A 27,245-nucleotide genomic window follows, 5' to 3' on the forward strand; every position below is an offset into this window, starting at 1 on the left:
CAGCAGATGAGCCTGTACTTCTAGTTCAAGGCAAGTGCATTGTGCTTGTCTCCTAGCTTCATCTTCAGCTCTCACTTTGAGGGCATAGCACAAAACTTGCCTTTGCTATTTTGTAAATTTGTTCTTTACCAGCATACTCATTTGCACATACTTTTCCTCCTTTGGATTCATATTTCTTTGGAATAAAATATGTTACCAGTACTGTCTGTTGTGGGTTTCTTTTTTCCATGTCAGTTCCTTGAGCATGTAGTAAATTCAGTAAATGTACTAAAGTCAAGTTAATGTGGGGAAAAGACTTGCAAACACTCTTGATCTGCTCACCCATCCTGTTGACTGTGACTTGGGCCCCTTCTTCCCTTGCTAGGATTTGGTGCCTGCAAGTCTGATCTGAGTCAGCCAGTCCCATGGTGCAGCTGGCATTTGGGATTGTTTGAAGCCATTTAAAATCCCAGGCAGTGCAGGAAGAACTAGAGAAAAGCAGAATTCTCATGGCTTGAATGGGAGGGGAGAGACTGACTATAGAACTTGTTGCTTACATATGCAGGGAAGAAATTTAGGAGGTTTGTGATGGTTAATCTGTATCTTTCTTATACAACCAGTGTGAAGATGCAGAGGAAAATTTTTGGAGAGGGACAATGTTGAAGGTGTTTTTAGTAGATTCTGCATTTCTGCCTTCTGCTGCCATCTAACCATGCTTCACTGGCTTATTCTGTCCCATTCTAAAGTTGTTTGTGAAACACTATTTTTGTGGAAAACCTCATGACATGAGGAAACCAGGAAAGCAGTCTGCTGTGGACAAAACACTTTTTTTTTTCTTCTTCCTTTTTTGGTCATACCATATTACAGGAAAGTGCTGTTTAAGGTATTTGACTGCTTAGATGTCTATTGACTCTGTTAAGCTCGGGGCGGGGGGGGGCATACCTGCAATAGAGATTATTGTTTTAAAATGTTTGTTTTCTCCTGTAACGTGCTATCTAAGGAAGACAGTACACTGATAGAGATCAGTCACTTTGGAGCAGAGTTGTTGTAATGCCTGTTAGCTAAGGGATGACCAAAAAATTCCAGGTTTTATAAAACGCTGGAACAGTTATGATGACAGACTTGGCTTTGTCCCTGTGCTCCTCTCCATCGCCCTCCACGGCGTCTGGCCCTGAACAAGGGCCTTGTTGTTGTCTTATCCATTGGCAATCTGGGTCCCGGACGTAAGACTTCTTGTGTGTCTCACTTTGCACTGAATGGGAATACCTGCTATGTCAAGGCTGAAGCATAGGGGTTTGAAAATTAAGACTTCCATGGCATTGCCTCGAAGTGTGGGTGAAGCAATGGCATTGAAAAGTTAAAGCTTAAACAGCTACGTGGTAATTGCCACATCTAAAATGGTGGTGTTTGGCTTCTGTGTATGGATGAAAGGCACTCTGCCTGTGCAACGGAGAAGCAAAAGATGGGAGTCGATATGCAGTCTTGGGAACTGTGGGAAGGTTTAGTTCATTTTCCTTTTCAGGGTTTTCTAGTAAAAGGTAAGCAAGGTGATTAGTTGTGTGGGAATGCTAGTTTTAAATGTGGGTCCTAATTATCCCCCCTGCACTTGTAGGAACAGGAATTAATGCTTCTGAGGTATCAAGCTGGGTTCTGCAGTTCTCCTTCATGATCATGAAGGAGAACCTGATCAGGAGGGCAGGGATTGAAAGAAGTACACTCTGCTTCCCAACGTTGGGATCTGGGTTCACCTGAGGTGGCACAGAACAGCAGTGGATGGCAGGGATACACTGAACATTCCAGAATACAAGAGACTGACTACCATGCTGCCTGCTGACCAGCTGAAGGACCGGAGTCAGAGCAATGTACTGTTCCCCCTGGGTTGTACTCGTAGAGCACAGGGCTGGTGTTGGTGTTTATTCAGCATCAGTGCTCATCTAGGAAAATAAGCATAAGGCAGCTCCTGAGGGCTCTCAGGCCAGAGCTGTGATACATTTCGTAGAGATGCAAAGCTAGGTGTTCAGCAGAGAAGTGGAGAGAATGAAGCTGCAAATTCCTTCTGGATTCGTGTAGCCAGTTAGATGTTTTTGAACAAGAGGGGTTTCTTGTTTTAGAAGTGCTAGGTGAGATGCAAGAAAAAACATGTTTTCTGTTTTCACATGGCTATCAGTCAAGGGCAGTTTTCCACTTAAAGTTCAGAGTGGCTGTAATGCTTTTGTGTATTATTAAAATGGCTCAAGACTACGGAACAATTTTGCAGAGTCAGCAGTGCATTTATTAGGGCCTGCAAATAGTGTGAGTCTCCGTGGAAACATTAAAAATCGAAGAAGCAACCTGCAGAGATCCTCCAATGCGGGCAGTATATGTGCAAGAAATTTTTGGAGTTTTAACAAGCTGATGCTGCTGTACACAGGTGACAGATGTATAGCATTGATACTTTTGTAACTATTCTTAACTAATTAGTTAAGGACAAAATTTGTCTTTTAAAGAACGATAGATTTCCTGCAGTTAATGCTGTTTGCTTTTATTGTGATGGTAGATGCATAATTGTCATCCCAGGTGAATATTTGGGCATCCATTCCTTTGAAAGAGGGAGATAGGAAAATTGAGAGGTCCTAGCTCATGGCTGGGTTAGGCTCTGGTCCGATGCAAAGTCTAGGGAGGAAATGTTGTGTGTGCCTCTAAGAGTCTAGCAGATATGAAAACAGGAATGCTGTATTTTAGCTGGGCACATGGAGGATGCCTAGAATGTAAACACTGCTTTCATTCTACCTAACTTTACAGGGCTTTGATGTGCACTTTTTTGTATTTGTGTTTTGCTGTATATTCTGTATAAATGATTATTTTTTCCCCTTTAGAATGAGCTGTGGAACATTGCATTGCTATTTATTCATTCATGCTAGCTTTTTGTTTCCTTGTTTCTTTCCTTTTCCTTTTTCCCTAGATCTATCAAGTTCAGAAGGTAGGGTTCACTCTCTTTCATTCTTGTTTGCGTGTGTTCCCACGTTATGAGTCTTGCTAGTATTTCAGAAGAACCTCTAAAGAATGGAAGATGCACAGCAGGCTTTGTATTTCCATGCAATTCCCCCCTTCCCTCCCCTAGCCTTGTGGGGTGTATAATAAAGGGGAATGGGGGAAGGTGACCCATTAAAATGTGTCTGGTCAGGCACTTAATACAATTTTTCCTACAGACTGTTTGGCAAAGAATAAGCAGTAAGCAGAAGAGTAATTTGGCAAACCAGCCATCATAGGAAGGAGTGGTGGCTCCACGTGGCACCAAGAACTATACAGACATTTGTGTGTTAAAGGCCAAGAGTATCACTGAAAATCTTTCAGGCTGGGCAAGCATTTAACAGGTGTCAACAGGAAGAATGACTTTCAGATGAATTTGTTTGCAGAAAGTCACTGAAGGAAATCAGGGATGCTGTGTTTGAATTTATAATCTTTTGGTAAATAAACTGTATGGCCTTTCTTCCAATGTAACCTAAGCATTATAAATGCTTTTATATTGTTTAATCCTCTCTCACCTCAGTTTAAAGCCATGATCTCTTCACTCCTTCCAATTTCCTTTTCACAGTTCCAAATGATGGCAAAGATGATAATAATAATAATAGCCCTAACTGAGGTTGCTTGCTATGTAACAACAGAGAGTTTGGGGTTTTGTGTTACGATGTTTGGCTGTTCTATACTTCCAGCATGTGAACTGTGTGGTACCTAGAAAGATAAATAGCTCCAAAGAGATTTTGCAAGGAGGGAGAAAGCATCTGTTTCTTCAAGCCTGCCATTTTCTACCTTATTGAATGTTTTTTTTTTCCTGAGATATTTTTATTGCTTGCTGAATGATAAATGTCTCCTAAAACCACAGCCTGTTTGTTTTTGTTCTGGCACTCCAGCTGCCTTTAACTGCATGTTTCACTTGCTTGACCTAGCAGTGCGTGTGCTTCTTGGAAATGCTGTTCTCCTCTTTAAGTGCATATGTATGTGACGATAGCTTCTCAAATCATGTGCTCTGGTATTTAATCCTGACCCCATCAATTTGGCAACAAATACATCTTACTCTTGTTTTTATTTGTGGAGTTGACTATGTACTGAGTGACTCAAATTAACATCTGCCCATGGATCAACAGGCTTGTTATCAGTCTCCTTTATAGGAACTAATTTAATCTTCTGGTACAAGTGCAGCCTCATGGGAGGCAAGGAGGTTGTTTACTGTTCGTGTCCTGATATGGATGAGAAGATAAGTGGGTTAGCCTCACAACATCCTGTAGCGCGTTTGCAAGTCTAGCAGTTTCACTGTCACTCAGTGAGCAAATCTGATCTGGAATTCTCTCTCAATGGTATTAACGTCATTAATTATTTAATTGTAATATCAGTTTTCAGGGTAGAAGGGAACTTGAGTCTGGCAAAGGCCTCTAAAACCCAAATGAATGGGTAAGCGAATAAGCACCATTTCTTCCTTTAACCCATGTGGCCATTCAAACCAGGCCCCTCAGGGCAGAACAGAAGAGTCCACACAGAGAAGGAAATGGAAGTGGTTGAGGGGGCAAAATATGTGAGACTTCAAATGCTGCCAGTTCAGTGCAGTTTGCTGTTTAAAATATTATAAATTAAAAATAGTCTCAAGGCAATCACATTCATTAACATTTTTCTTTTGGGGATATTAAGTGTGTAGCTATGTAATTTTAAATGGTGGAGGAAAAGACTGTGAGTGGAACTTAGCTTGTGACATAACAAGTCTCTTAAGCGATATTTCCTTTTCTCCCTTTTGCAAAACTGAATTCAGAAGCCTATGTCAGAAAGTAAGGAGAACAGAGGTTAGGAAAAGGAAGCAGCAGACCTTACAGAAATTATTAGCATGTTTATGGATCCTTCCTATGTGTGAGAAAGGATTCTTCATTTTCATAGTGTGGTGTTTTTTTTGAAATTGATTTCTAGAGTTAGAAAATGTTACACATCTCATAGAGTGGGAAAAAAGCCTCTACTAAGGCTTTACCTGACGTGACTTACTACAAAGCATATTATCTGTAGGTTCTGATCATGTACGCAGTCCTGACCAGCTGGAGTTCATGTAATTTTCAGAGGTCATTTTCAGGATGTGATGTACTTAAAACTTAATTTTGTAACAGGCTGTTGTATGTGTCATGCTTCTGCCTCAAAGTAACTAGTCTGAGCACTTGTGAGGAAGTGTGTAATGCTTGAAGAAACAACGGTTCATGTCATGCACTCTGATTTCATGTAGTTTAAGGGAGAAATTTGACTTGTGTGTGATTTGGCTAGACATTGTATAGGAATATTAGATGTATTTGAGCACACACTGAGATGCTCTGCAGGGAAAGCAGAGGGGAATACTTCCCTGTTCTAATGGGGGTGTGGTTAAAGAGCTTGTTGAACTGTTGTCCCTTTTCCTTGTTGCAGAGGGATGTTTATGTTTGCATACTATTTAAGTCTCCAATACAGTGAATTTATTTCCTGTTTTCAAATTACTGGCCTAAAAACTTATTTTCTAATATTTGTCCTAATAAATGGGATTGCTGTGAGCTCCTGCCTTTTACCAATTTGACCCCCAAACTGACAGCATTTAAAGGTCCTTGTACGGTTTGGGCTACCCAGGATGTGTAATTGAGTGCCCCGCTGCCTACTCTACTTCATAACAGACTTTCTTCTCTCCAGAGATGTTAAGATGAAAATGAAGATGACCTTAACTTGAAAATAATTTTGTTGTTTAACGAGGAAGAACTCTGAAGTGGGAATAAACTGGTACAGTATCAAAGAACAGTCAGCTGTTTGTTCTAGTTTATTAATGAATAGTGAATGAGTTTTTTAAGGGTGAAAGTAAAATTACATTAATACCATTGAGTGAGTGCTAAGCGCAGAGTATAATACAGAATAGGTTCCTGATTTTTTTGATCATTACCTAAGGTTTTGACTATTGATACTCCTGCCTCCTCAAGCCTCTAGGAAAGCAGGCAAGTACAGGCTTGTTTTTTCCACAAATATATGAACCTCAAAGCACATAATCTAAATTTTTCTAAAATACGTATTATGCTTCCTTAAGCAGTATTTCCATTTGCCAATTACTGTGCTTTAGGCTGGTGATTTTTCTTCACACAAGAATGTTATGATCACCATTATAAATGCAAAATTCCTGAGAGTAGATTTGAAACACGTGTTTGGGGAGGAAGAAAAATCCTTCTGAACTTGTGGATCTTTGGACAACTTGCTGTCTGGTAGAAATACAGGTTCATTGGAAAGTTCCCAATGTTGTGCAAAGAAATTATGAACTGAGAAACGATTCAGGAGAGACAGTCTACTAAGAAAATGCATGGCATTTGGTACTGAAATGCACAGAGCTTTCCGGTCTTGCCTGCATTGGTGAAGCATGTTGGTTTTTATCCTTGTTAGTGATACCACCACTGCCAAGATAGTTGAAGTGTAGGGAAAAAGCCTTGGGCTCTGAAAAGGAGCTCTGGGGAGTTCTGAATACAGGGAATAAGAATGCACAGAGATTAGTTGTATTGTATTCAACTTGTCTTCCCAGTTTGACAAATCTATACGGTAAACATGATTTGACAGCGTTTTTCATCCTGAAAGTGTTCTGCATTTGGATCCCTTGTAATGAGTCTTGACTTAAATGGGTCAGGAATTCAAGACTCATTATGCTCCTTGCTCCTGTCCTCACGGCACTGGTTTTTTTTTGCACTGCTGAGAAAGAAGAAGCTGTCAAGTACCCCGACTGTACTCCAAAGACCCCTTTCCCCCTGCCGGGCAGCTTTTCCTGGGCACGTGTTGCAGAGGGCTCTGGTGGCACTCAGTGTGGCTTTTCCCTGGCATGTTTGTGTGCGTGGAGCTGTGTCGCTTGGCCAAAACCTGGCAATGCATGTCTAAATGTTCTGTGTTTGCCTTTCTCATCTAAATTCTGTTTTTTCCCTTTTCTGTCTGTAGAAATATTATGGTCTGGATACTAAATGGGGAGACATCGAGCAATGGATGGTAGGCCTTGGTCAACGTAGCTAAACAACTTTTATGCGCTGAAGTTTTGTATAGTTCATAGAGTTTGAAATCCCACAAAGTAGGTATTTTCATGTACTGGAAATGTGAATTCCACTCTCATCACAAGCATTCTTGCAGTCTGCATCAATACCTGAAAATTGGCTTTGATCAGCTTAAAACTGGCAGGAGTTTGGTTAGAGCCATCTCCTTTTACAGACCTCTGTCTCCACCCTATCGCTTGAAGATTAGGTTAGCATATAGACTCATTAAAGCCACTTGTGATACAAGGAATATATGTACTCATTTTGCTTATTGTGGATTCTGTTACAATTTGAGACTTCTCAAATCAGCCTTCAGGTAAATTTTGGGCAAGTTTCATCCATGCTTCTTCAGTTACCTTTGTACTTACTGGTCCAGGGGTACTCTTCAGATGCATTATTACTGCTACTGTGGCAGTGCTCACTGATAATACAATGTCCTGGATTTTACTATTTCCTAAGCTAGTGAAGTTGATACCAGGTATGGACTTGGCCATTAGCAGCATCTGACTGTTTTAACACCAATAATATAAGATGAAGAAGTTGTTAAACGGCAGGAAGACAGTGGCTTCAAATGTCTTTGAAACGTAAGTTTGTGAAATCAGTTACCAGTGATGCTGGATGAAAACTGGTTTTTGTGGAGCCTTGCCCTACAAGCTGAGTAGTGCACACTGAAAAAGGCAAAACCGAACAGCTGACTTCCAATGCAGAAGATAACTTCTCAAACTCCCTGACTTCCTTGACCCTTGATAATTAATCAGCATAAATGCTGGTTTGCTCTATGCCTTCTCGAAAGCCTGCTGCCATATGGACCAACTGTCCACCAATGATGCTCCAATCTCACGGATAAGCCATTAAACCTCTTCAAATCCTTGCTTGGTGAGCTTAGTTCCACCTTACTAGCAATTCACTTGCTTAGAAATCAGCTCGCCTGTGAGAACCATCAACTACAATGTTGAAACTTTCCCCCCCCCCCCAGTGTTCTATCACCGTTTCTAAATTCCATGTAAAATCAGTTTGTTAAAATCAGTTTGTTGAAACGTAATACATCCTACAGCACTTCCAGCATTAACACAGCCTTTGGCCTGCAAAAGGCAGTGGTGCTGTGTGTGGCAGAGGCTGTCAGCAGAGCACAGATGCTTTTGGTCTGGAAGAAGGGGCCGGACAGTGCCCCTCTGGGATACTCACTAGAGAGAGACCATTACCCTGCCCCATTATTTCAATAGAATATTTTTGAGATTTATTTTGAAGGACTGCAAACTGGAAAGCTTAATTACAAAATCACTGTAAGTATACTGGTTCCCAGATGCAGAGAGATGCACTTGAAACTTTTTGGGGGATAGAAATAAAGGCATCACTGCGTACAGTTTTCTGCAAAAGTAATAAAAGTGTGTAGCAGAATAAAATGGAGGGGAAGAAAGTCAGGGTCACAAATGAGGGGAAAAAGGGTTTTTCTGACTTGACAGGGTGTCACCTTCTGTTACTTGGTTTAACGTTACTGACTCCTAAACATTGCTGAAATTTGCTGTGTCTTTGTGAAAGTGCTCTGTTGGTGTATCTGTCCTTTCAACACTTCACTCTGTTTTTTCTCTGCTGCCTTGGTAGGAAGACAGTGAGCGTTATTCCCGTAGAGCCCGAAGAAATGCCTCGGTTAGTATCTACTTTTGCTTCTTCTTTTTAGCTACACATTTCAAATGAAGATAAAAGACATGTATAAGGCAGTTCCTTTTTAAAAGAAAAAACAAGACAACCTCCCCCCACCCAGGCAAGTGCAAACCCCAAAGCTACTTCCTGACTTCTCTGCCCTCTCCCCAGTCACTCTGGGAAGCTTTTGCAAATGTGCTAGAATAAAGGGGGGCAGGGGGTGGAAGGTGGGGAAGTAACCTGCTTAGAGTGTTTAATATTCACTTATTCAGACCATGGGCCAAGAGCATAGAGCAGGGAACACCTGAGCAGGCTTGTCATTCACCCTGTAGTGAAATGTTTGACAGTGTTTCTTGGGCAGGGTATGATTTCATTTACTTTCTGCTTATAGTTTTAATGTGTTTCTTTTTTAAAGACCATTATTTTGTATGCCTTTTCTTTCCTTCTCTTCCATCAAAGCCATCAGCATTTACCTCACTGCCTGTTACTTCTGTTTTCATTGTTTTCTTGTCTTTATACTTTCTTTTGATAGGCTTCGGATGAAGATGAGCGCATGTCAGTGGGTAGCCGTGGAAGCCTGAGGGTTGGTAAATTGTACAGTTTAAGTGTGCATGTGTGTGTACCAATGTTGCTGTCCCCCTGTGCCACTGGACTGGTTATAGTACTCTGATAATACCATCCTTCCAAGGTCTCGACATGTTCCATGTTCAAGGCACATGGGTTTTTTTCTTCAAGTACATGTAGGTCAATAGTTCTTTCAACCAGGGGAATTGTCCGATTTGTATGCACTGTGTAGGAATGCCAGCAGGGCATGCGACTCTACAGAAACTTTTCTGGTAAATGCTGTTCACTGTTACTATTGCAGGAAATACTTAGCCAAAACATTGGTATATGCAGCTATTTCTTGTATGCACCTTGTAAGCTCCTCTGTTTCATTACCAGTACTGAGAATTTGAGAAGAGGAAGTGCTAGCTTACTACCTGATCAATGTTTATTAGCTCAGGAAACCAAAAGCAAATTATCCGTGGAAATAAGTCTTAAGTGCTTTGGTACTGCAGGTGAATGCTCTGCTCAGAACTGCTTTAGAGATATTTGAAATTCATCTGTAGACTTGAGTTTTGTGGAGGGAGGGATTAGTAGAGCAGAGTGTGCTGTAGTGCACCAGTACTCATCTGTAGGAAAAATTCAAACAGTTTTTTCCTCAAAATACCAATACAGTATTTTTCCAGATAATACATGTGTACAAATCTTAACTTCATTCTAGCATACACATCATTAGCTCTTGTAATTGTGAAGACAGTTTAAGCAATTTAGTAGTTGTGAATGGGTAATGCTATTGTCTCAGCATCTGTTGATAGTCTTCAGCTGCTTCTGAGACCTATGGGGAAGCATTCAGCTAACCCCAAAACTGAAACAATCCATGACAGCACTATGGAGGAAGCTCTCAGCAGTCCTGAATGTGAATCAGCTGCGACTAATTTTTATTATGGAGTCATTGTGCTTACAAGTGTTGTGTTTCAGAATAATTTGTTCTTCTACTGATGTTATTCCTAATCTATCAGTAGCACTAGTTATGTGGGTTAAGCTGGCAGATAAGTTCTATTTTTATAGAACAAGCAAGACCTATATCATTTGTATCAAGATCTTTATTTGTAATCCTTGGTTTCTGGCTTCTATGGAGATTTCATGCCATAAAATTTTTTTTTTTCCTCCTTAAAAAACTTGCTAATAGTTATCTAGGCTAGAACTACTTTTTTTTTTTTTTTTCCCCCCCTAACAAAGTATCCCCAAAAGAACAGGATAGAGTGGAACATCTCAGATGCTTCTAAAAGAGTCTGGAAGATGGGGGGGGGGAGACTACTGCAGAGCCTGCTCAGTGATCCTAATGGAGTTCACTGTAAGATAACACAGGATGTACTTAAAAATTTTAAGTGTTGCCTTGTTCCCTGTTTAGTGGAATCCTTATTGCTACTTCTGAAATGCTGTTAAAATCTTTGTTCTTTAAGATTGCAAACTTATTTGAGCGCTTTTCGAATCTAGAAGATGCCTTAAAGCTCCAAAGATTTGATGAAGAAAAGCTTATCTTCACAGCTGAACATGAAACACGATATTTATTAGAGTTAGATGTGGACATGTTTATGAAAGTGGTTTTGGGAGGAAGAAATCTCTAGATCAGTTGAAATTTCAATTCTTACTGTTTAGAAGGTTATTAGGATACAAGTGGGTTATTTAACCATGGCTATAATAGTGTGTCTCTTGATGTGGCAAGATGCAAGCACATTGGCACTGTATAGCGGGAGCCCTGTTCATCTGAAACGCCTTTTGCTCATGGAAATCCACTGCTGATGCCTTTTGATGTTGTTTTTGTAGTATGATCCTGTGTTTTATTGTTATATATTTAAAACAGCAGGAGCCTTGCATTCTGCCTCCCCACTGCCCCTTGAGAAGAAGCTTTTCTGACCTTTTTTCCCTGGAGCAGCCAGTCTCTGGGCTGCCAGCATGCCTTCAGGCTGCAATAACCACTGCTGATCTGGTGAACAACGGTCTCCAGCTGGTTCATGGGATGGCCCATAAATACCTCATACTTTTGTGAAATGTCCTTTTCTGACAGAAGGATCTGGTTGAAACTTTTCACTCTGGTATTTCTAGTGATGTTGCACAGACTCCCCCTGTCCTCATGAAGTAGCATTCAGTGAATATTCGTACCCAAGCTGACGCTTGTGCATGCACAGGATAAGAGTTTTGACAGAGCTTCCTTCCCTGATCCAAGTGGCACTGGGATTGTAGAAGAAAGTAAATGTTTGCTAGTCTGAACTGAATTTTACCCTTATACATCTTTTAGTTGTTTTATTCACAATGAATTAATAGAATATACACTGACCATTTTCCTAGTGTGGGTTTATAGTAGATGCTTTTAATAGTTTGACCACATGTGTCTCTGGCTATTTGTGAAGGTTTGGCTCTTGCTGTGTGTGTCTTCAGGACAACAAAGTAAAAACAAACAAACAAACAAAAAACAACAGCCAACCTAAAAAACTACCTCTGAGGACTAGAGTTCAGATTGGCTTCTGAGCTATTTTAGCATGAAGAAGGCACCAAAAGCTGTTGCCTTGTGTCCATAAAGGGTTTATAAAACCAGTCAGAGAATTCTGAATACTGCTCTTCTTTTTCTTTTTTTCTTTCTTTTTTTTTTTTTTTAATATTTGAAGGCTTCTTCTGTAGTTGCAGAATGCCATTGTAATTGGTCTACAAGACTTCCATTTTCTGAAAATTGATCTTACATCTTTGGCGCTTGGGCTCATTGCATTGTGAGGGGCTGATGGTGTTGGGGGGGTGCTTCTTGAAGCTATGCTTCTTTTCTACAGGAAGTTTTCAATGAAATGAGCCAGTATCAGAAATTTCTCCCTAAAACTTTGCCATCCTACTAATCTGTGCGAGTTTTACTCTGGATTTTCTCCTGGAATATTTTCTAAGTGGATGTCTGAACTGCAGGCATCAGAGATCTACTGAGCTATCTTTTTGGGAGCTGGTGTGGATGTTTCTGGCAAAGCAACCATCAATAGGGACTGCAAAACCACCTGAGGTGTTGATTAGACCAGGCTAGCAAATTGATCACAGTCACAGCTGCGACTGTACTGTAAACAGTGGCCTAGTGTGTTGATAACAATGCTAGCTTGAGTATATCCCTGCCTCCTGCAGGCAGATCTTCAGCTGTGATGAAGGTGCATTTTTAATGGTCTTTCTGTGGCTCATCCTGAACCCATCAGAAGTGTCCTGCCTTCTTGTTTCAGAAGTTCTGCAATCTTGATTCTTTATCACGCAGTTTTTCCTAGGGAAGCTCAGTAACATCATCCTGTATTTGTTCAGACACTCAAGCCTTTCTTCAGTCTCTTTTCTACTACAAGTATCCTTGTTCTCCCACTTCTCAGCTGGCTGTCTCTAATCCGAGACCATCCAGCATGAAATATTGTTGTGTTATTAATCACTCGTGATGGAGTTTGTGCATTTTCCTTGTTTTGTTTGCTCCAAAGTTCCCGACTTCTGACTTTGTGCAAGAAGTCCTGCATTATCAAAGTTCTGTAGTTGGGATTTACATCTCTGTGCCTGTTTTTTTGGGTTTTTTTTGTTTTTTTTTGTTTTTTTTTTGTTGTTGTTGTTGGTTTGTTTTGTTTGGGGGGATTCTTTTGATTACCTTAACTTGCTTCAGTGTTTTCCTTTGTAGTCTGATTTTTTCTTTCCTCTCATGCCTTGACAGTCTCATTTGGAATATACCAGCACCTACCCAGTGGTGAGAATAGTCTGCAAGTTGCAGTGTGTGTTAAAAACTAATCATGAAGAACAAACTAACATCAATTGTGACAGCTGATCTGAGATAAGGAATGATCTAAAATTGTCCTGAGGCAGTTTGTGGCCTGTGATGTAAAGATGTTACTTCCCTTGCCAACTGCTCTGACGCAGTTCAGATTAAAAGCACTGAATGATTAGAGAGATCTAACCTAGGTCTAGTTCAGTAGTTACCATAGGACAGAGAAGAATAGCTTTTATTTCCCCTAACAGACTTTCTCTGTTACAGTCTGTTCATCATTTGACCAGGTATGTCTGGTTTTATTTCAGCATAAATCTGGAAAGGAATAAAACTCTCATAAACTCATTCTGAATAGATCTAGCAAAGGTAACAGGACAAATATACTGCCTACCAAAGCTACAGCTTCTGTATTGAGCTATTACCTTTGCTTTGGAGGATAAAATCAAACTCTGTAGGTAACAGTAAGATGAGAGCAAGTATTTGCATTGAATGTGTTGAGATAAAGCTAACTCTAGGAAGAAGAGAAAGTGCACAGAGGGGAGAATGAATATTGGGACTTCAAGCTCAGTTTAAAAATTTTCCTTGTACTGTTGAAAATAGAGTACTGTGTTGAAATACAGGTGTCTCAGTTTCTGCAGACAGCAAACTGCAGAGGGTAGTTTTACAGACTCTCTAGCTTTTTCACTCTCCTTTGTTCCCTGTGCTATTTCAAATTAGGAATGCAATGTGTCTATTTGTGAGTGACCTATATACAGAAATAGTTCAAACACATTTGGATTTTGCATGAATGTATTGATGTAGTAAGTATAGACAGCTGGTAGCTCTTTTAATTGACTTAACCCAGCAAGCATGAATGATTTTAACTGTGGCTACTAAATTTAACAGCACTATCATCACTTTTAACAATATTCTTTAATAACTGGTCATTTGACTTTGAGATTTGATTTTTTTCATGTGTGCTTACTGAGCCGTGTTGTGTAGAGCTGGAGGAAAATTGGACTGATGTTTTTGCATGTTGATATGCATGCCTGGCTATGGATGGGTGCGCATAAACTCATTGATCTTTTCATCCTGCATTCTTAATCTCACTGCAGGCTGGATTAGAGAATGAGAGGACCAAAAAGAAGAACTACTCCAAAGCAGTATGTATCTTGACTAACTGTGTCAGAGAGGTTTTTGCATACAAAACCACTGTGATAGGACAAAGAATACGTGCAAGTATTTTGGCTGTAAGAGCTCAGCAGCCTAATGTCAAGGATACGGTATAATTATTGGGACTTGTTGGGTGTGTGAGAATACTGAGCATCACTTCATCTGCAAAATGTGATATAATCCAAGCAGTTACATCAGTGTTGTACGTAAAAAACATTTTGAAAAACTCAAAACCTAACTTGAGCTTTAACATTACACAGAAATAGCTAGTATATATATTTAAGTAGTAAAGGCTGCATCTTTCATAAAGGTCATTCTGCTTGGTATCAATGCCTTACTAGCACTGATACAAATAGGACGCTACTTAGAGCACCACAAAGACAGACCTGGATGGAAGGTAAAGGATAATGTGCTTTCACATAATGAGGATTTTAGGTGAATCTCATGGGGAGCAATTCCAGGGAGAGAAAGAGTACATGAGAGAGGCAAAGTGGTGTACTGCTACTGCAGAGGGAAGGCTACTCATCGCAGAAAGAGGTTGCCAGGCTGGATTGGGGTTCTTTAGTGCATTGGAAATCAGCAGAGAATTTTCTGAGAAGTGGAATTTGGATGTGGGATTGAGAAAGCCAGAAGGAGCAGCATTAGCCACAGTCTAAGGTAAAAAATGTTACAAGTATAAATGGACATAATGGCTATGAGCAAGTTTTCTGCATCTGTTAAAAGCAAGAGGAAAATATGGAAAAGAGTAGGGTCAATCACACATGAAGGGAGAACAAGTAAAATCTGGATATTTTAGCCTCCCCAGTATGCAATTTTATTTGTTCTAGTTTTCATGAAGGTTATGATCAGGTGCTTAGCATTTTAACGTAGCATAGAACAATGGTCAGTGAGGTCTGGTAAAATTGACCCTTCTCTTCAAGAATTGTCTGGAGCATTTGCCTTCAAAAATATGTGCTGGAGAGGATGGGTCATAGTGACAAGGGAAGTGACCTGAGCTACAGGGCTTCGGTTTGAAATCTGAAAGATACAGGGCAAATGAGACAAATATGTTTAGAAGTGCCTGAAATATAAAGTGATAAACAGTTAACTTGGATTTGTGGAAAATGAATCATGTCAGTTCAACTTAATTTCCCTAAGCAGGGGGATTATTTAAGGGCATGAAGAAAAAGCATTAGATGTGACTATAACTTGACTATAAGGCTCTTGGTGTGTCTCTACCTGACATTAAGTGAAACCTTGGGCAAGATCTATTTCTTGTAAGACAAATGCACAGTTAGATTGAAAAATAACATTTCTGGAAAACAAGACAGCTGGAAAGGATCTCATCTGGTCTGTTCCCATCGAAGACAGCATCATCTGTTTTTAAAGGAGAAAACAGTTCTACAGGAGTCTGTATTGCCTAGATGCCTTAAGTACAGGGAGTGAAGGCACTTTCATGTGAAGTTAGAATAAAAATACTGTTGATGAATAGGAGACAACTTGTCAAGACTGAATGATAGTAAAAATAAATGAGGAATACCACATTTTGGAAAAATGAAATATACTATTACAAAGTAAGGAATTTTGCATAGGAATGGTTCAGATAACTAAACGTAATCTCAGATCATTAATATTACATTGCTGAAAAAAGACAAACAATTCCTCAGTGTAGTGATGAAAGGGGCAGTGGAGGTAATTGGTCTGCATGGTGCTGTTGAAGCTGCAGCTGAAGTGTTGGCTTCAGTTGCTGAAGATTCATTTTAACCATTCTTCAGGAAAGTGTTAGAGAAATTCAAGGAGCCTGAGAAAAAACCTAGTAAAAACTGGAAAGAAGCCAAGCTGTGGGAGAAGAAGGCTATAGCAGTATTTCAAATCAGTCCTTCTTGAAAAAAGAAACTGGATGTTGGCCCTCCATTTGTGGTGATAATACTACGTTTCAGTAGAGAATCTATAAGCTTTTCCCAGAAGTTGCTTTACTAGCTTGGGTCTAAACTGGTTTCTAAGTTAATTTGTTTGATTTTTCATGGAAGCCACTGTATAATATATGATAAATATTTTGTTTGGAAATTGATTCAGATTGGGTTTAGTGGATTTTCATTTCTGGAATGCATTAAAACTTGGACTTAAACTTAATTTGAATAGAAATTGTAATTAAATTTCCACTAAAAAAACCACCCCAAATACACAGAGTGCTTCCTCATTTTTGATGTTAAACCAGGCCTCATTGTGAAGTGGTGGCAGAATAGTGAATTGCTTGAGAAATCTGAGCTTTTAATGGTATTGATTGAGGTGACTGTTGGGTCTGTCCTCTTTTCTTCAACATCCTGTTTCCAGACTAGAAACTGCATGGTAGTGATCGTTTTCTTTTATTCCTGTCCCTGCTGCCGTAGGGACCCTGCTTGTGAAATGCTCATTCTGAGCCTGTTTGTTTTTTCTCCTTTGAGAGAAAACATCTTAATGACAGCAAGGCAAACTATTGAGCATGACAGAGGACAGCTGAACTGACTGAAATCTCTTATTAGTCTTTGGACAGCCACACAAAATACTTGGATGCGGCAGATGGTCACTGTCTGGGTTTAATTTTGATGTAATTGGGGAAAGCTGAAAGGGAGATTGCATACAGCATTGCATGTTTATTAAACTGAATTTCTCAAATATAAACTTAGAAGTAATTCTTCAGCTACAATTTGCTGCTTTTTAATTGCTTAGCTGCCAGAGGTATAAGTAACTACAGTGATAAATGTCTTTTATTGTAGTCTCTCATCCCTGGTGTCCCATTTTGTCCTGTGTTCCCTTCACAGAGTGTTTGAAGAGACAGGTGCTATAGTGCAGTAATAATAGGGGAAGCAAAAGTGTTTCTTAACAAGAAAAAAGGGGGTCAAGAAAGGCAAGTAGGAGTATCCTTGACATTTTTGGCTGGTATACAGGTGCTGACAGACACACAAATGTTCATGTCCTCATGTTTGAAATCATGACCTAGTCCTGTACTTCTCCTGTTCCTGGTGTATCTTTGAAAAGTTCTGTCTCTGCTTTTGCTTTTCATAAGTGATGACTTTTGCTAAAAATTCCCTTTTGGGTGTGTGTCAACTTTTTTCTCTCCTTTTTTTTTTTTTTTTTCCTTTTTCCTTTCCTTCCATAACAGACCAATGGTTATGAGGAAGACATGTATGGATCATCCCAGAGTAGAAAATCTAGCAGGGTTAGTAGATGATTTATATTGCTATAAAATCTATTGCTCTATTTAATGGGATTAAAGCTAATTAGCAAATTCCTTTCTGTGGTAAAGCAGGTTTTTCCTGTCTCGCACATTGTGGGATTTGCATTTTGTCAGACACGAGGTGCAGCAATAAGCGTCTAAAAAAAAAAGAAAAAAATAGGCCATGAGTGGGAAGGGAAGTCTCCGAATTTGGTACAAGTAGAACTTAGAAGCCAGAACTGCTTAACTTGTAAACAAAATTGGGTAAAAGTTAAATTGTGACAGGAGATAGTTTCGCAGCACCTGGCATGGAGGATTTCCATGTACTGGACAACAGAACGATTGTTTTCCATCCTGTGCAAATGTGTTCATGTTGTGCTCTAACACCGACACTCCCAGGCTTCACCTAGAATTTAGTCCATGTCTTGAGATTTGCATATGTAAAATGGATTTTTGGATTTTGAATTTTCCCCAAATGTGTGTTGTTTATTTGAAGTTTACTTAACTAAATGTTTTTCCCCCCCTTTATAAACTGTTTCCTAGGGTGTCTGGAAACTCCCACAGAGGTGAACAGCCAGTGCAAGTGTTACTACTTAGCTACTTACCATTGATGTACTTTTATTTCTAAAAGTATTCTTGTCAAAACCAGCTTAATTATTAGCTCCATTGTGTGCATGTGGGTCACAATGTTCCCTTCTGTCCCAGCACAAGTGTTTTGTGTCAATTGCAGGAATTCATTGGCCTGCTTTGTTAAATATTGGGGTTTGTGCGAATTATTTAAAGGTATTGCCTCAAGCAGAACCTCTGGGGGGCAGGGAGGGGAATTGTTTGGCATTTTTTTTCCTTGCCTTTATTTTAACAAAGGCAGACAAAAGCTCAGAGCCTGTTGATCTTTATGCTATCAAGACATCTAAAGAAATTTAGTGGTATGCAGACTAAAGCTCTATGTTTAGGGGAAAAATAAACTACTTTTAAGACTCCATTTAGCTAAGTGTTTGAGCAATACATGCTAAACATGAGATAGACTTCAGTGAGTTACTTTGTAAGCAGGAAGTTAAAAGCAGGCGCTTGTATATATAGTGAAATGGGACCTTATATTCCATCTCTGTTTCAAATTGTTGCTTCCATATACTTTTATGCATTTTGCTTGTATATGTGGGTAAGAGAAAATGAAATACTGTTGCTTAAACTGTTAAGAAAGCAGTATGTCCTGTTGTTGGCACTCTTGCTGAACTGCTTGACAAGTTCAAGGAACTTCATTATGTAGTGCTTCTGAAAAATGATGTTCTTTAATGACATATTCCAGAGCTCCAAGTACTGCAGGAAGAACAAAATATATGTAACAAAGTCATCCAGGGAAAAGAAGTTGTTTGGTTTCCATTTAAATAATTTAAAATCATCTGAGTATTAGGGTTTGTAGCATGGAGGTTTAGTGTATGTAGGGCATAATTATGGCAACATCATTAGTTCCTGTTTTCATTACTAAGTGTAATTCAGACTAATCATTATTTAGAAGGGGGATGAGAGTTTGGGGGTGACTTGAAATAGTTGAAACTCCAAAACCAGTTGATGCCAGTCTGTCTGGTATTCACTTTTAGGAATACTCTCTCCAGAACCCCAAACCTAACTGTGAAGATTGCCAAAGTGACAATGAAAAACAGAGATGAGGCAGAATTCTTCAGGTCAGGAAGGAAGTGGTGGGTCAGCTGATAAAATAGTTGTTTCCAAAATAGGTGTCCAATTTTAAGTCGCAAAATGGGGTGATGTCCACATGGAGATCAGCGTTTGTACACTGTACTTGCAATTAAACGTCTTGATTCCTTAAAAATTAATAACGCCATGTGCCTGGGTAGTCCACGTGTGGATTACAAACTCCCTAAGTGGGAATGAAAGTAATTTCTTTAAGCTCAGTTCAGTTTATTCAGTTTTCTTTTCGGTGAAAGTTATTTTACAGGCATTCAGGAATAATGAGGCAGAAAGGGATCTAAATTTTTGAGACTGGACAATAATTTATCCTCAGTTATATACCTGTGAGTGTTGTGTCTTACCCACAGATATGTTTGCCTGCAGTGAGAGCAGTCCAGTGTCAAGAACAAATAAGTTTAATTTGCCGCAGATCTCCCTCACTTGTAAATGGAGTTAACACCTACATAATTTCTAGTGATGATGCAAGGACTAGTTAGAGCTTGTAGGAAAGCTGAGTAGTTGCTGACTACTAAAAGCAGAGTGTCTTGGTTGTCCAGACCCCCATAAGAAATGACTGGAGAAGCAGGATGTTAGAGGACGGCCGTAAAAGGAGAGCTTTGGAGCATAGCAAAGGTAGAGGTGTGGAGCTCTTTCAGAATAACCATTCCCACCAGTGTGCATCTAAACAGAGCCTAGGAGGCTTTGAAAATACCTTTGCAACTCGTGTATTGTTGCAGGGCTAGTTACAGGAGACTGAGCCAGCACAGAAGAAATTTCGTGAGGGTGGGGATGCAAGGAGGTAGCATTTCCTCTGTCAACCCTGCACGCTGGCTGTGGCAGCCTGTGCTCACTTCTAAGCATGCCTTTCTGGTGTAGCTTTATACTCTGCCTGCTGGGCTCAGGGCTGCATCTGTCCCTGGCACGGCAGGCTATTTTATCATATTTTAGATGTGGTTTTAGGCTGCCATTTTTCTGAAAATAAGGAAAATACAAAGTCTTCCTAGTATGCCTGTATTTTTCTTGATTCCTTTGGTTCTGTGAGATGCATGTCTTATGTACAGATTTCCGATCTGCATTGAAAACAGACCTTCATTTGCAAATTAAAATATCACTCCATGTTAAAACCAGCTGTTTATAACAACTTAAGTTGTTCATAATATATTGTTGCATGCTCCTAAAGCTTTTGGGAAACCAAAATACTGAGTTCCACTTAGTATTATAGATATCCTACTGCTGTCAGCCTTCCTGCACCCTGGCAAGCCCTACGTGCCAGCTTTGTGTTGAAGTGTTTGTGCAGCAGAAGTTCTCACATAATACACGACAGCAGAAAAGCTGAGCTGGCATCCTACGCTCCAGTACAGGTGCTAGGGGGAATGAATGGAGATGTTGTATATCACACTAGATAAATAAGGTAGTATTTCAGAGGGTAAAGGTGATTTTAAGGCCACTGAAGTTGTCAGTCAGTCACTATTGGTACTTCTGGTATTTAACTTGAGGTTGAATTAAGATCTCCCCATCCAAATAGGTGGACCAAAAGTGCAAGGTTGGCTAGATGCTAGGTAGGAAGCTGCATAAAATAAGGTGTTTCATTTAGATAGTCTCACTTCTTACAGGAAAGTTTTCTTTGCATTCAGTCTTGCCATACCTGACTGTGGGCGGCTCACTTTTTCTGATGGGGTCATCCAACAGTTTTGGTCCCTGGCTTTGCTCTCTGTCTCCCAGCAGAGTTGTCCTGACACCTTCTCCTGCATCTCTTGTGGCTTTAGCTTATAGGGCATAAACTCCTCAAGAATTCAGAAGGAAACTGACCTGCTCTCCGACTAATACATTTTTGCAGTGCTCGATGGGCAGTGGCAATCCACTCTATTGTCTGCAGTGGTGGGACTGCACACGCAAAGAAATAAATCCTCTAAGGCAGGAGCCTGAGTTTTTAGGTATGAAGCTGTGATGCAGCCATTTATTCTGAGTTTGAACCTGGAAGCTAACATTTCCAGCATCTTGTAAAACTGATGTTGTCTGTTCTGTTTTACAGAAGCTGGAAGTATGATAAATAAATTGATAAATACAGCTTCACTTAACTAGAGCTAGGATGAAACTTAGGTGCATGAACTGAGTATATGCTTTTGGAAGTGTGGTGTATCTTCTTCCAAGTCCCATACAAACCATGTCCTTGCAGCATACTGTCACGTTGGGTCATAGCAACGAGAAGGGAGGAGAGAATGTGAGGTTTTAAAGTCTTTTCAGTGGAAAATAAACTAAATGGTTATTTTGTGCATAAGGTGCTGTAGGGATAGAGGAAACGCCTTTTGTTTATGTAAAAAAATCTCTACCTTACAAATGGAAAGGGCACACAATTTTCACACATCCACATATCTTTAATGTGATTTTCTTAATGCAGTTATCTCCTTTTTGCATGTTTGACCATTTTGACTCCTTGCAATTTGTAAGCACGTATTTTACTTTTTGTTTCCCATTTAAAGGAATTTAGAAAATCCTTCATGTTACAAAACTGAGTTCTCAAGGGGTTTTTTTGTTTGTTATTAATGCAGGCTTCGTACTACTCTGATCTGGGTCTTCACAACAGCGGCTATGCTTCCACATCTCAACCTTCTTCCCAAAATGGAAATTGGGTCTGTTACCCTCTGGCTTTACCTGGCCTGGACTTGTTCTGATTTCTGTTGGATAATACAACCTCTTGCACTTCGGAATGAATTTGGACCAATTGTCAAGAGTCTCTGTAGCTCTTTTTAGTAAAACTTAAAAAACCAAAACCAAACCAGACCTTTTAAGATTGGAGTGAGTAATGGAAAGTTGTTTTAAAATGAGCACAATTAGTTTTCCTTTGCTGCTCCTCCCTTTCCTACAGTTATGTTGTTTGCTTTTGGCCTCAATTGGTCTGGAAAAATAAGGGAAATCTTAATTGACTGAAGTTCTCTATTCTATTTGAGGCAACTTCTGTGCTCATCATGTCAGTCTAACAAGCTTAAAACAATCCGGTCTACATAAAATGAAATTACAAGCAAGTAATTCACAGACTGCTAGAAGAAAATCACTGAAGCTTCAAAATCACCCAGGAGGTTGGATTGTCCTCTGTGTGTGGACAGAGCTCAGCCAGTCCGGCGCTAGCAAAGCAGTGATTGAGCAGTGGTCTGCAGCCTGTCCTGCCCGATGGGCAGCAGCACGAGGACATTGCCTGGTGCTTTGTGGTGGCCAGTGATGGGGGCTCTGCAGATGTGGAGGAGGGGGGTGACTTGCAACAGGACATTGCCTGCAAGCTGTGGCTGGGGACCACTGCTGGAGTATCTCTTGCACCTAATTATGCCAGATACAGTATATCCTCTCTGAGCTTAATTGCTGCATCTTGTGAGTGATGGTTACTAATGGCGAAATAATTTGTTTTATGGTGCTCTGACTTAAGCACTCATAATTTTGTCCTGAATTATTTGGGTTTTCTCTGCATTTTTGTTTAATAATAAAGTACACAAGAGATGGTCTTACAGCTGTGTGAAACACTTAAAATGTGTATCTTAAAACACTTCTGTCTCTGTAGCTCTTTTTCTGGCTTTGGTTGAAGTGAGGAGAAACACCCTTTCTGGCTGCTATACACAAATGTGTGAGAGACAATAACAACTTAACAACCTAAAATTAAATTATGCTGTTTTGCTTTTGCCTACTGTCGTATCCTCCCTTCCTGTAGGAAGTGCACGTCTGCTTGGTATTCTTAGTCTTTGGGAGTTGAGATCTAATGCTTTTATGGCACAGATGACTAATACTCTCTGTACTGGGTTTCCTCCTGTTGTAGTTTAATAATCCTAGTCTCTTATCAAGATGGTTAATTCTGCTGTAGGTGCCTTTTTTGTTTCATTTTCTATGCAAAAAAGTTTTGTGCTTGTCTTCCTCAGCCCTCCTTGCTGTACAGTGATGCCCTGCCAGCCAGAAGTTACAGGGTTTGTTGTACTAATGCTCAAAACACAAATACCAATGCCACTCACCTTCAGCCATGCATATCTTGTCTCTTACCTCTGTAGTTCTTGTTGGGTCCATTTATTTCACACTCTGGTGTCTGATTCATCTGAATGCACGTGTGCGATGCTGTTTGTAGAGACCTAGATTTGCTGATCCTTCCTTTTATTCCTGTCGGAAGCGTGCAACCACTGCTTGTGGGGTTGTGATGCTGCTGCAGAATTCTCTCTGGATGGAGACAGTTGTCTTCATTTTGGTGTATTAGCTACAACGTGCAGGAGCAGGCCGGAGAGAGGCAACATCAATTCTTTCTGGTTGTGTAACAACTAACAAAAATCTGTTTAAAATTTTTTGTAGTCAAATTCCACTGTTCTTGTTTAAACTTTAAAATGAGCTTCTCAGATTTTTTTTCTCAAAGCTTAAAGGTAGAGTTTCCTACTCCCCCTGTGTTTTCTGAGCCATACATTTATATGTTAAACTGGAGGCAGTCTTAAAATATGCATCTTCCTCCTCTTTTATTAATTTAGTGAACTGGCTAATAAGTGAAGTTCATCAAACAGATTTGAACAATTTAAGAATTGATGTAGCCGTTTTGTTGGTAGGCAGTATAAACTGTTGAATTGATGATTGGGAGAGCAGTTAGAAATGCATGACTATGTCATGGACTTGAGGTTTGTGTGTGTGTGTCAGATTTTGCATGTGCCTTATGGCATTTTCCCAGCTCACTGACTTCAGGTTGTGTTAGATCTTCACTTGCATGTTGCTTGTGGTTGCGTACAGATGATGTCCCTGTCCTTGCACATACTGTTCATTCCCCTACGTCCCTCATGCTGCACATTGTGAATTTGTAATGCTTCAGACTGAAACCAGAAACTAGGTCTGCCAGTCCTGTTCTGACTCTGTCTTTTAATTGTAGGCGTCTGTGTATGACGAGAGCGTTTACAGCGGGAGTCGTCGGTATAGTGCCTCTAGTTCTCGTGCTGTAAGATGTTTTCTGCGTTTCCCTGTTGTCTTGTCTGTTCTCCAGTAACCTGTATGTATGAGAACACAGCCTTTTCTGGGCTGAGAAACATTTAAGATGAACTGTGTGAAACTCATAGCCTGCTGCTGTAGGCAAAAGTACAAGCACCGTTTCTGTGAGCTTCCATGAAATAATAAGTAGTGATTTATCTGCTGTTGTAACGCCTGGCCTCACGCAGACTGGCTCTGGGCAGCACTGACAGAGCTTGGCGCTGGGCACTCCCGACCCCCACCCCCCCCACCCCCCTCCTGCGGTGAGGCAATTTCAGCTCTGCCTTGCACTTGGTTTGCAGTTAAAACACCTTGGAAAGATGGTACATAAAGTCCCTTCCCTCCCTGAGACTTAATTCTTCTTTTGAAACTGAGAATAATGTAGTTTAAAAAAAACAAAAACAAAACCCCCAAACCCCACTTCTCCAGTGCTACATCATTACCACTTATCTGCCAGCATGAAGTAAAGAATCCTTGTGAATGTATGACTTGCTTGGTTTTGTTTCTTTTATTTATATTCTGTAGCTGTCTCAGGCAAATTGTGACGACATTTTCAAAATACATGCTCCTGTGAGTGGAGGGCTTTGTCATTTATGGGGAGAGACAAGATGATAAATGACAATACAAATTGCTTCTTTTCAAAAAAGAGAGGCTGCAGCACTCGGTTTACAGATCAGAAGGCAGAAAATGCCTTCATCTCTTCTCAGATGGGTCTTCCGTGTTGTGGTGGGCGTTTGGGCCAGGTGGTACATCTGCTGTTGTATCTGCCTGGGGGAAAAAGAATTCTGCTTTGTGGACCCACTGCTTATTCTGTCTCTGAACTCCTTCACTGATTATAAAAAAACCCAAACAAACAAAAAAGCCCTAATAAATGAAAAAAACATTACCTAGGACCATAACAGGAAAAAGCCTCAAGACAAAGCATTGTTGTTAATTTAACTGTAAAAGTTGCAATTTTATTAGCTTGGAGAAGGAAACAAACTTTGAAGAATGTTTACTAAGTGCTCTTTAGTCTTTAAAAGGCAATCACACTGATTCACTAGTTGGGCTGTGCATCTTGCTGCTACTGATGTTAAACTTCAAATTACTTTTTGTTTCACAATTGTGGCTTGTCTTCATTTGGCTGCCTTGGAAAATTCATCAATACTTATCCATTTGGGTGGTTGTGGCAGCCTGCAATTCAGTGAATTTGCCACTGAGGCTGCACTGGGCTGGTTGTAGCCCTTTGTTTGTATGGGATGTCTTCTTTTGTTTGAGATTAAGTCTCTCAAAGGTCCAGATGACACACTTCTACTCTTGGAAGAAATAATTTACAGCGGGCTCTGAGCCCAAACACTGTTTACAATTCTTTAAGCCACTGTTAATGGCTTGAGCAGGGAACACTGAATAAAACGCCAGTGATTTGTTCCCCTTTCTCCATCTCCATCCCACCCTGTGCCACACGTATTTGGAAGTCTATGTATAACCCAGCCTTTCCAGTTTATGTTGCGCAATTATTTGTAATAATGAGAGAGTTGAAGTACGAGGCCTTTGCCTCAAAGGGAATGGCCTTGTCACAATTACCAAGTTATCTGTGGTTATTCTAATGTCTCTGAACCTCATAGCACTTTTAATGTGTAGAGGGTGTGCCATTTGGATAGCTGTCCCCAAAGAATGTTTTTGGATGGTGAGATGACAGGTGAATATAGGGGGCGAGGCTGAAACTGGCCTTGCTTGGTCTCAGCCAGCTGAAGAAGTGGCACTTGCTTCCATATTCTACCCTGCAATACACAGGGAACAACTACGGAATAAATAGGTCCCATGAAGCGTTGATATGGGACTTGTCAGTAGTTACACTTTTTCCCTGTTATGTGTTTCAAGTTTATTCTACATCCTTGTTATGTTAAACATAAAACACCAGTGATGGCACAAGGCTTCTGTGCTGGAACTAGTTAATAAGAAAACAAAATTAAATATTTACTTCAGTGCTTTGTGGTTTTAATTTAGGAATTGAAGTGGCTGTGATTGAAAATAGTTATAAACTGTGTGCAGTACAGTTCTAAATTTTGCGTATTCTCACCTCTGAAATGAAGCTCAGTATTTCATGAAGGTTCACGAAGCCAGTGTCATTGCACGTAAGACATTGGAGGACATGGCTTCATCACTTTCTGCCCTGCTTCAGGGGCTTGCTAAGGGCTCTGTGTCTTGGAACGTAATGCTTTGTGGTTAGTAACTAAGCTTACGGTTGTACTGTAGCTGGGGTTATTTCCAGTTTACCCTCTTATCATTTATAAGTACTGTAAGCTTTATTTTCATTTAATATTGTGCTGCTTTGTTAGCATGGCTAATGATGCTGAAACAGTCCTCCAATAGCTTGGTGAAGACCTGGCTCTCTCTGTAGCTGAGGAGTCCAGGTGATTCCTGTAGCAGCCAGGTAACTTAACAGAAGAAACCTTAAAAAAAAGGCAGAGTACGTGCATCTTAAAAGCAGGATAATTCTTTAGAATTCAGTGGGTTTGTATCTGAGAAACAGTCTGAAGCACCAATAAAATAAACTCATGAAGGTCATTAGCAGCATAGTCTAAGCTGCTAAGAGCAGTTCCTCATGTTTGTTCCTGTCCCTGAAGTGCCTCTGCCCTTGTGTCGGTACAAATTTTGCATGTGAAATTTGACAGATTGACATCCCTCTTTAAAAAGGCTACATTCACAGTTGCCTTGAGGTAGTAGCAATAGGAAAAATATCATGTCCGGTAAACCTCAGAAACTTCTTTAATTCCTTTCTGTTCTGAATGTATCAAAACCTCCCTTTTATATATGCTTACGTTTCTTTCTAAAAGTACATCTAAATAAAAGATTGAGTGTGAAGCTGCTACTCTGAAATATGTGAAAATAGAGGGAGTAAGTCTAAAATGCATTTCCAGAATAAGTTTTAGTTCTGTTTCCCTGACGCTTTAAACTTTCATTTCCCTTCTCTACTTCCACTGCACTAAAACTTCTGGAAATGAAACAGTGTAGACACGTTCTTTGTCCTTGTCAGCAACAAGTCAGCCCTGTCTGTTCTGCATCACTGCTTAGGTGTTTGCTTTTGAGAAGGACTAAAATACTTTCCTTGGCAGGGTATGAGGACTGCAGGTGCTGGAAAAACAGGAGATATACTCAGTCTTTGAGATGGTCTCAATTTCTACTTTAATCACCACGTAGATGGATGTTTCTTGCTTTGGCCTGCGGAGCATGGATTCATTTTATATGTGCACTATGTTGGAAACGTGGAAAGAAGGCTCACCAGAGAACCTCAGAGCTCTTGAAGAGTAGTAGGATTGAGCCT

General features: G+C 40.1%; 1 protein-coding gene across 21 annotated transcripts in view; it reads left to right on the forward strand.

Annotated features, from left to right (window-relative positions):
* LRRFIP1 (LRR binding FLII interacting protein 1) overlaps positions 1 to 27,245 on the forward strand; it is a 116,544-nt gene that overhangs the window by 54,907 nt on the left and 34,392 nt on the right. For 8 of the 21 annotated variants that reach the window (XM_075027888.1, XM_075027889.1, XM_075027869.1 and 5 more), the window contains exons 3-12: positions 2,921 to 2,938; positions 6,919 to 6,966; positions 8,610 to 8,654; positions 9,181 to 9,231; positions 12,904 to 12,936; positions 14,049 to 14,096; positions 17,228 to 17,284; positions 21,517 to 21,597; positions 22,870 to 22,914; positions 23,847 to 23,912. The exons of 7 other annotated variants lie outside the window; for them this stretch is intronic. In XM_075027888.1, the coding sequence (XP_074883989.1) occupies positions 2,921 to 2,938; positions 6,919 to 6,966; positions 8,610 to 8,654; positions 9,181 to 9,231; positions 12,904 to 12,936; positions 14,049 to 14,096; positions 17,228 to 17,284; positions 21,517 to 21,597; positions 22,870 to 22,914; positions 23,847 to 23,912 (492 nt within the window). The remainder of the gene's footprint in view (positions 1 to 2,920; positions 2,939 to 6,918; positions 6,967 to 8,609; positions 8,655 to 9,180; positions 9,232 to 12,903; positions 12,937 to 14,048; positions 14,097 to 17,227; positions 17,285 to 21,516; positions 21,598 to 22,869; positions 22,915 to 23,846; positions 23,913 to 27,245) is intronic. 6 more of the 21 variants (XM_075027871.1, XM_075027874.1, XM_075027877.1 and 3 more) reach the window with 6 other exon arrangements.

The sequence above is a fragment of the Buteo buteo genome, chromosome 5 (genome assembly GCF_964188355.1).
Source record: "Buteo buteo chromosome 5, bButBut1.hap1.1, whole genome shotgun sequence".
In the NCBI taxonomy this organism is placed as follows: Eukaryota; Metazoa; Chordata; class Aves; order Accipitriformes; family Accipitridae; genus Buteo; species Buteo buteo.